This window comes from Labrus bergylta, chromosome 21, assembly GCF_963930695.1.
Source record: "Labrus bergylta chromosome 21, fLabBer1.1, whole genome shotgun sequence".
NCBI classification, from domain to species: domain Eukaryota; kingdom Metazoa; phylum Chordata; class Actinopteri; order Labriformes; family Labridae; genus Labrus; species Labrus bergylta.
In genome coordinates, this window is record NC_089215.1 from 22,332,422 (window position 1) to 22,341,849 (window position 9,428).

Sequence of the window (9,428 nt, forward strand, 5' to 3'; positions counted from 1 at the left end):
AAGTGTCACCTTTAACAGTTAATGGCCCCAGCTTGTACGTTTTAACACACCTAGCTAGTTACTTTTTTAGGGGGGACGTATTTCTCTGCTGCACATTTCCTGTTTCCTAGCAACAAGAGCAATGTGGAAATGGGGATGGAAGAAAAAAAGACAATTGGAAAGGGGGTTGCCCTTTTCTTAAAATTAACGTTTTTAAATTGATGAATAGAAACATATCCTCGGGAGTCTTGCATTGTATCGGTTCTGCTACAGGTATTTCATCTGACGCGTTGATTGACGTTTTACTTTCGCATTTAAAAAGACTTTATGGCGTTTTGGTGCAATGTTTGTTTAGCTAGCCATCCTCATGCTAGCTGATGGCGCGCTAACACCAGCTAGTTGAATTGTCCGTTGTATTAATATAACTTTAATTATAAATGTGTTTACCTTTATAATATAATATAATATAATAAGTACGCGAGGCTTCATATTGTTTCTGTCTATAATGCCGTAGAATATTGACATTTTCAAAGGCAATAAGACTGGAGAGAGGCGTTTGTCCGGTTTATTGACATAGCTAGTCCAGTTAGCATGCTAGTGCAGAGATGTAGCAAAACAAGCCATGCTGAGCGTCTCTTCTAACTAGCTGTTGTTTAATGACGCAATTAATCGTATAAGATTTGTCAGATTTTTCTGAAGATTACCTGATTTAAATGATAATTGCCATTGTGCCATAGAACTGATATGGATGTGTGCAGCAAAGTACATTGTAGGTTATCTTAAGTTAACTATATTATATACGTAACTTTTTGCGTAAAACAAATACTGTGAACTAGTTATTGTATTCACCACCCCTCTAACTATCTCTATTTCTCTCTTTAACAGCTCATTCAAACTCAGATCATTCTTCCCATAATTTTTGGATCCGATTTACCACATCCCCTCCCGTTATTACCATCCTGGACGCTCTTTGGATCTTATTGTAAAGAACTATTTTCTTTTTCTAGCCTAAGGGCTACAAAGTCATCTAATGCATTTCTCTTCTGCACATTCATACATACTGTTTCTGGTGCACTTAAGTCAATTATCTTGTAATGGCACTGCAAGACCCTGGCAGGACAACAGAATTTCCTTGCAAACAATGCAGCCTGATATTTCCCAACATGCCCAGTCTGCAGGAGCACGTAATTGTTCACCTTCAACAAGAGGAAGATCGCAGGTTTAAATGTGATGAATGTGGACGTGGTTATAGGCATGCTGGTAGCCTAGCTAACCACAAAAAGACTCATGAAGTAGGCTCTTTTCAGTGTGACATATGTGGTAAAGAAAACTCTAATGCTTTGGCCCTCAAGAGTCATCTCCGGATTCACAATTCACAGAAAAAATACTCTTGTGATGAATGTGGGAAAGCTTTTCGCCTGGCAACCCAGCTGGCTACACATGAAAGAGTTCATCTTGCTAGGCGAGTTAAGGAGCAGTCATATAGGAAGGTAGACACAGAATATCTCTCAGATGAAACTGAAAACGATCAACCACAAGCCCCAACTGAGTATTCCAACAGTGTGGAGGATTCTGCAGAGATCAGACCAGTTGAGGAAAAGACTGAGGTTGTTTATCATCTACAGTCCGAGACCTCTGATGATTCAGCAAATCGACCTTTTAGATGTGATTTATGCGACAAATCATACCTACACCACCGAAGCCTGACCAATCATAAAAAGACTCACCAAGTGGGAATGTTTGAGTGCACAGTGTGTTTCAAACTATTTAATAACATGGCTGCACTTTACAGCCACCAGAGAACTCACAAGTCCAGAAGTGGGTCAGACCCAGGTTCAGTGGGTGGGTCATACACAGGCACGCCACTGAACCAGTTTTCACCTCAGAGCCAAGATGCTCCTGTTAATTTTTGTCATTTGTGTCAGGTTCTTTTCCCAAATGATGAGGAGTTCCAGGAACACATACAAATGCATAACTCCTCATCTTTGACATCTGGGCCTCAGGATACCTTAACAGAGAACCACAATATGTCATATGAAAACAGTATTGCTTCACCTGAGTCAAGTTTTTATGCATCTCCTTTAAACAATGTTCCTTCAGTATCATCTTTAGATAATCACGGAGGCTTTGATCAGCCACAGGAGCATGTTACAAGAAACGGTTATCTGTACCCAGACTGCTCCAAAAATCAGATGCTATCTTCCAGTTGCACTCAGGGAGAAAATATCATTGTAGACCCAAGCATTCTCAACCCTGCCCTGACACACGCACACATCACAGACGATGCAACTGAAATAGAAGAGACTTCAACTGTAGATTCTGATGAGCGTCCCTTCAAGTGTCAAGTCTGCGGTAAAAGCTACCGCCACTCTGGGAGCCTCATCAACCACAAAAGGTCCCATCAGGTCGGGATTTACCAGTGTTCTATCTGCAGGAAGAGTTATCCCCACCTTGCTGCCCTCAAAAGTCACCTCCGCGTCCATAAAGCTCAGTCGTCATCTTTTAGCCTCCTCACTGAGGAAGACTGGCTCTCTTCAGAGCCTCTGACTCTGGACAACCAACAGAGCTGCTTGTCCTCTCAAGAGGAGGGGGAAGAGGGCACTCACCATGCACTTGGTATGGATCAGGAGAACGGAGCAGACCACAGCAATGGAGCTTTATACCATGAGCAGTTTAATCAGGAGTTTTCCCAGGATATGACAGTGCATCTACCTCACGATGAACACCTGATGCAGCGGCACATGTGTGCAGACTGTGGTGAGACATTTTCAGATATTGCAGGAATTAAGTCTCACAGTTGCCCTTTGCTACTGCAGCAGCAGCATGACGCTACTAGCAGCGACTATGACAGCAGTATACATTTTCAGGAAAGTAATGGTCACTGTGCCGTTGGGAATCCAGTTAGTAATGTAGAGTACCATGGTCCGAAAGTTAGCCATGACCAAAGTTATTTTGAACAGGATTTCCAGGAAAATTTGAACAGTGGTCAGCTGAATGGTGGTGGGGAAGGTGAAGATGCTGAGGAGGAGGAGGAGGAGGAGGAGGAGGATGATGATGATGGGGATCTGTATCAATGTTCCATATGTGGAAATAGCTACACCAGCATGAGGGCTCTCAGAAGCCATCTGCGAGGTCACACACAGTCTCATGGTACTCCTGCAAGCTCAGGGCCCTCATCCATGTCCTCCCATGAAGAAATAAAAGATGAAGAGCCTGGAGAGATGATGATTTGTAGCACATGTGGAGAAAGTTTTGCCAACAGACAAGACTTAATAACTCATCAGCTTCTACACAACAAGGACCAGGTGGCTAATGTTGATAATTTGCAGATGAACAACAGTGATGTGTCTGCAGGCAAGGAGGAAGCACAAAGTATCATTTGTGGCAGCTGTGGGATTTTCTGCACCAGCTACCATCATCTTGACAACCATGGCTGCACAGCTGAGGGGACAGATGAGTTGACACACTGTAAAGAGGAAATGAAAGTTAACAGTGTTGCCCGGCACGAAGACACCACTCCTCTAAAAGAAACTATAGATGCTAAACGTTGTCAGTACAAGTGTGATCAGTGTGGGCGGTCATACAGACATGCGGGCTCCCTTCTTAACCACAAAAAGTCCCACAAAACAGGTGTGTTCAGATGCCTCGTCTGCCAGAAACGCTTCTACAACCTGCTGGCCCTAAAGAACCACCAGAGGTCACACTTTGATATTAAAAGGTTAGTTCAACCAAGATGCTATTAACCTGGTCAAATTCAAGATTTCAACATTCAACTTTTTTTTTTTTACTCATGTTGCAAATCATAATTACTGCAAAGTGTCTTTTGTTGTTTATGTTATTATGGCTCCATTCCCAGCCTCATCTGTTCACAGAACTAACAATATGCTTTGTCTCTTTCCCCCAGGCACACTTGCCACGAGTGTGGGAAAGCCTTCAAAATTCAGAAGCAGCTATTGAATCACCTGAGGAGGCACAAAGAGAACCAGGCCAAAATCCAGGAACTCAACAACCAGATCCAGACCCTCATGCAGATGAATGGGACAAAATTTGACGGAGGAATGCAGTCCTTAACTTCAAATGCAAGTCAGACTTTTAGCTCAAGTCGATGCTGGAGGCAACCACGTGAGGCAAAGGTTGGACAGACAAAGTGTGAGACTTCAGTCAAATCGGAGGACACAGGTGACGGACGGCCCTTTGCCTGTGACCAGTGCGGGCGTACTTATCGCCATGCTGGAAGTCTGGTCAACCATAGAAACTCCCATAAAACAGGTGAATATTACTGCTCTGTTTGTAACAACACTTACTCCAACCAGCTGGCAATGAAGAACCACTTGCGCACCCACTTTGCATTCAAAAGGCACTCTTGCCAAAATTGTGGAAAAGGTTTCAGAGGAAAGAAGCAGCTATTAGCCCATGTTTGTGCAGACCATCGAAAAGACGGGACAGCAGGCAGGAGGAGTCTAAAATCCAGAGCGTTCAAGTGTAAGGAATGTAAGCAGGCCTTCTTTTCTGTGGAGCAGCTGACAGAACACACCTGTGATGGAGCTTCAGGCAGCGCTGATACACAAACAAACAGGTCCTCTAACAAAGAGGAGCGGCCTTTTACATGCAACATATGTAATCGCAGCTACCGTCATGCAGGCTCACTCCTGAACCACAAAAACACCCACAAGACGGGACACTTCAGTTGCACCTTCTGCTCTAAACCCTTCACCAACCCCATGGCTCTACGGAATCACACACGCATCCACACGCAGAAGAAAAAGTACGTGTGTCTCACGTGTGGAAAGGCCTTCCGCCTTGCCAGTATTCTGCACAACCACCAGAGGGTCCACAACCGAGCGACTAGTCACTTCAGCTGCCCCGCGTGTGGAAAGAGCTTTCAGGGCAGATCCGGTCTGAAGAGGCACCGCTGCCGCCGAGGTCAAGAGAACTCAGTGAGAGCTGTAATCCAGCAGGCAGAGAGAGGAGACAAGTGCTTCATGTGAGTATCTCTGTTGTAAACTTTGTTGCCAACGGTGTGTTCAGACCAAAGGCAAAGCAAAATGTACTCACACCTGTGAGAAAATCAAATGCTGTTTTAAGTATACAACAGCCCCTAACCTAACTCAACGAATGCTTTGTCAACTCTGTCTACAGGAAAACAAGCAAACCACTTGAGAGTTGCTTGCTTTTTGATCAGAGTTAGGTCAACCATTTCTGATGAAATCTGAGGGCCTCAGAAAAACTCCACACTCACAGGTTTTCACAACACAAAGTCATCCTACTTCTCACAGTATTTGTGACGTGTTGCTAATTTGCTTGATTGGTGTCGGGGCGTTGTGATTTAGCATCTTTTCATTGCCTTTGTATGTAATCCAGGGGGCACAGTATTTGCTCTAATCAGCCTGAACACACCTTTTTTGTCTATTAATCATAAGGGTAATTTTTTATATATATATATATATATTTGTATAAAAAAATATAGCCTGACCTGTCTGATAAGAAAGCCAGGGCTTATTGTAAATGATAAATTAGCTCACTAAAAGTATATCTGTATTTGTTCATAATCTTTATTTGTTGGTATGTCGGCAGAAGAAATGTAAAAGATAAGTTAAGAGTTAGTTTTTCCCACCAGAGAGGAGTGAATTTTTTTTAAATGATTGTGTAACTGTAAATATCCCACTTAGAACATGTATTGGAACTGACTAGTTTAAATGTTCCTTATGAACATGATGTTTAGTTTATATTTTAAAGAAATATCAGTCTGTTTTATTTGCTTTTTCAAAGTTTATTTAGCTTTTATTTTGACAGAATTGTAGAGTTATTAAATCGGTCATTTGCAGATTAATACGTTTCACTGTTCAGTAACATGATTTGTGTCGCAGTATAATGTTTGATTTTTAAATTATGAACATATCCCTTCTGCAGGTGTGACCTGTGTGGGCGCTCCTATCGCCATGCTGGATCCCTCCTCAACCATAAAAAGACTCACTCGGAAAACCTCCACCACTGTACCCTGTGTCTCCAGACGTTTCCTGATCCTCTCACTCTACAGATCCACTCCCAGATGAGGCGTCACTGCTGCCCTGAGTGCGGCAAGACCTTCTGTCTGGTGTCACACCTGCAGAGCCACATGGACGTTCACTCAAAGGAGCAGTCTTTAGTCTGCAGCCTCTGCCAGCAGACGTTCCCTGATACGGCCAGCTACCAGCAGCACCAGGAACTACACCACGGGGCTGATGACACCTATCAACATGGCGTGGGTGAACCTGTAGATAACAACATCCTCTGGGACTCAGGAATAAGTCAGACCATGGGGATTGACGGGATGCACAAGCAGGTTCCACCACCTTTGTCTCATATCCCAGAAAGCATCACAAATTCACAGATGAGTAACGACCCTGCCGGCACAGAAGACAAGAGCCACGTTTGCGAGCACTGCGGCCGCACATACCGCCACGCCGGCTCCCTCCTCAACCACAAGAACAGCCACAAGACCGGCTCCTTCTCCTGCTCCGTGTGCCAGAAGGAGTTCACCAACCTGATGGCTCTGAAGAACCACCGGCGCATTCACACAGAGCCAAAGCGCTACCAGTGTCTGGAGTGCGGGAAGGCGTTCCGCGTGTCCACTCAGCTCATTTGTCACCGACGGATTCACACCAAAGAGAAGCCCTTTGCCTGCCTGCTGTGCGACAAGAGCTTTTCTAGCAAATCCAACCTGCGCCACCATCAGAAGTTGCACCAGAACACCCAGAACTATGACAACTCTTTTGGCATGGAGGCTAACTCCTTTATGGACTTGGACATAGGGTCTTTCCTCTGAAGAAGACTCCTGACTGTTAAAGAAAAGAGGCCTTGTGATCCTCTTTGTTTTATCTCTTCATTAGCCCTCTTATCAAGAATTGTAAAACTTTTATTTTTCAGAAAGTGTTCCTTGGTCCTGACAAAATCTTCTTTGAAGACTTTTTCTTTCATGGACTTCCAGTCTTACCTCCTCAACAGTCGGTGTCATTGCTGAAAGTCTCCAGAGTGTTTTATCAGTCAGGCCTGAATGTTTTCACCGAATACACACGATCCTAGAAAAGACAATGTTCGATGGTCTACGCTCTCCTCAATGACAAACCAACCAAAGTGAACAGAGAATTGCAGCCCAGGTCCATGTAAAAACAAGAAGTGATTTTTGTAAGACAGTACTGTTCCTATGTTGATCCCTCCTCTCTTACTGTGTATAATTGTATTCAGTGCCTCTGTAGGTTCCTTAGGAAACAAAATGTTCAAACGATATTTATCTCTGCATCCTTTTTGTTAGCCTTGCCGTCAGTTGCGGAGGACTGCTCACTTTCCTTTGGGGTCAAATAGGGCAGGCCTGTTATTCTAAGTCGAATACCTCTGGGGTTTGTCTAAAGGTCAGGAGTGAAGAAGTGTTAGAAATCATATATCAAGTAAATAGTCAAACTGCTAATAATATTCATGTTGAGTGACATCGTATGCTAAAAATGGATGTATTTATTAATTTATTACCGTTATTTTCTGTGTATATTTTATTAGAAAATAACTTTATATGAATGTTGTACAAACTGTCTTCTAAAAATCATGTAGCCTTTAAGAAGCTTCATCGTCGATTTGTATCTTCTCAGTTAAATCAGGCGGGAGAGAACGAGGCCTGTGTTGTTTGCAGCGCTCAGGGTAAAACCTTCAAAAGGAACCAACCTGATGTGAGGAACTTTGTAGATAATCAGTTACTGAACTAAGCATAGCATTTATATTTCACCCGTGCCATTTATACACTGGTCTTCACTCCATGATTTAGTTACAGCTCCATGTGCAGTGCATGCTGTTGGATCTTTGAGAAGCAGAATCAGTTATGTTTTAAGTGCCAGTGCCTCAAATATGAATCAACTGTAGCAGTTTAATGTCAACAAACCTCCTCTTACTGTTCTACTGTCGAACACAGCGTTAACATTGTGTGGGTACATTATGAGAATCTTTAAATGCATCTACTGATGAGTGTACCTTCTCCACCACACACTATCAAAATGTTTTAAAGTTATCAATATTGTCCTTTTTTTGCCTCCATTAGATTTCTTACATCACAAATTCTTGATCTTAAATCAAATACATGACCTTCATATCAACCGTAATGTAGACAAGTTCAAGATTAACTACCAACATTTGCAAGAAGGAACCAGTTTCTTCATCTCGTTCGACTTCATGAACTCTTTTTATTTCCTGCTCAAAAAATGTGCAATGATTGATTTTACAGGGTTATGTTTATTTTGCCAAGTTGTCTAGCGTGCCTGTTTTGTTTTTTTCCCTTGGTGGTGTTTTTATTTTTGACAAATCAGAAATCTAGCAAAGCGAACACATAGCCTTTTGTTTTAGTACAACAATGGAACCTTCCACTTTGGTTATGCCTTACACATTTAGAACTCTTTGTCTGGTTACTGGTCAGTAGTCTGATATACCTCAGCCCTGCCTACCTAGCAGCCGCTACGTAATGCCTCATGCAGCTTAATTGTAGAAAGTACACTGTAACTACTGAACGTCTGATGGCTATCAGTCGTAAGACGAGTAGAATGGATGAAGCTTAAATCTGTAGGTTTGACTTTGTAGTTTGCGTTTCCTCCTTATCGCCAATGTTTCTCTGCAGGCTTAGTTACATTTTGCACATTTGTGGATGAGACACTTGTAGCCTAAGGAGTCTAAACAGTCTGATGTCTTTATAGTTCACCTCAGTTCAGCTAGTTAGTGGCTAATTTAAGCAATATGCAGAAACTGAATGCATCTCATTTGTTTGTCTTATCAAGTCCATCAGTTAAATGAACTCACACTAGCTTACCTGACAGCTTGCCATTTTTGCTTTTTAAAAGTCTTCACTGTGTTAATTAGAATGGCTTCGTTATCTCACTGCATCGTATTTTCTTATGCCATGGTAGCCTCCACGTTAAGCAACACGTTTCAACTGGCTTTTTTAAATTTATTTTTATTACCTCCTGTGGCACTTAACATGTTAACTCCTCTGTCATTGGTCACAATCACAGCCTAATGTTTGTGCCGTGTGTTAAATCTCAGAGCTCTCTCTGTAAATATTAGAGTCAAAATATCAGTTGGATCTCTGTATGATCACTGCAAGATTCTCTTCAGCAGGAGAAAACTGCTAGATTTAGCTATTGTGTAATAAAAAAAGGCATACAAGACATTGTAAGGATGATTTATTGGATTTTTCAGTTCTGAAAAATGACTACTCACTATTTAATTCATATTTATAGAACTATTTTGTCACTGGAATGTAGATTTCTACTTCTTGGTTAGAGCTTAGCTTAGAGTACAAGCAAAATATTCCAAATAAAAGTAGTTGAAATGAATTAAAAGACTTGGAAAACACGACTTGCTTTTCTTGTCCACATTCTTTCATATGATTGCATTATAGTTTGTATGTTTAGAAAACAGAAATGAAGCAGTTGGCA

General features: G+C 42.2%; 1 protein-coding gene across 2 annotated transcripts; it reads left to right on the plus strand.

The window, feature by feature from the left end:
* The first annotated feature begins 93 nt into the window (after positions 1 to 93).
* Positions 94 to 9,348, plus strand: znf646 (zinc finger protein 646). 2 transcript variants are annotated; one of them, XR_002278087.3, is made up of 5 exons: positions 94 to 252; positions 865 to 3,697; positions 3,884 to 4,963; positions 5,119 to 5,220; positions 5,890 to 6,022. XR_002278087.3 is itself a non-coding variant. In XM_020637609.3 (4 exons), exons 2-4 carry the CDS (start codon positions 1,074 to 1,076, stop codon positions 6,782 to 6,784), a joined length of 4,599 nt encoding a protein of 1,532 aa, XP_020493265.2. In that variant the 5' UTR covers positions 96 to 252; positions 865 to 1,073; the 3' UTR covers positions 6,785 to 9,348. The 2 variants fall into 2 exon arrangements, 1 of the variants encoding a protein (XP_020493265.2); XM_020637609.3 differs by lacking the exon at positions 5,119 to 5,220 and having other exon boundaries at positions 96 to 252; positions 5,890 to 9,348.
* The last annotated feature ends 80 nt before the right edge of the window (positions 9,349 to 9,428 follow it).

Bases quoted from the DNA above. Each gene is read 5' to 3' on its own strand.
- znf646 (XM_020637609.3), top strand. From the start codon at position 1,074: ATGGCACTGCAAGACCCTGGCAGGACAACAGAATTTCCTTGCAAACAA. The intron at 3,698-3,883 runs GTTAGTTCAACC...TCTTTCCCCCAG, and splicing joins TCACACTTTGATATTAAAAG to GCACACTTGCCACGAGTGTG. The intron at 4,964-5,889 runs GTGAGTATCTCT...TCCCTTCTGCAG, and splicing joins AGAGGAGACAAGTGCTTCAT to GTGTGACCTGTGTGGGCGCT.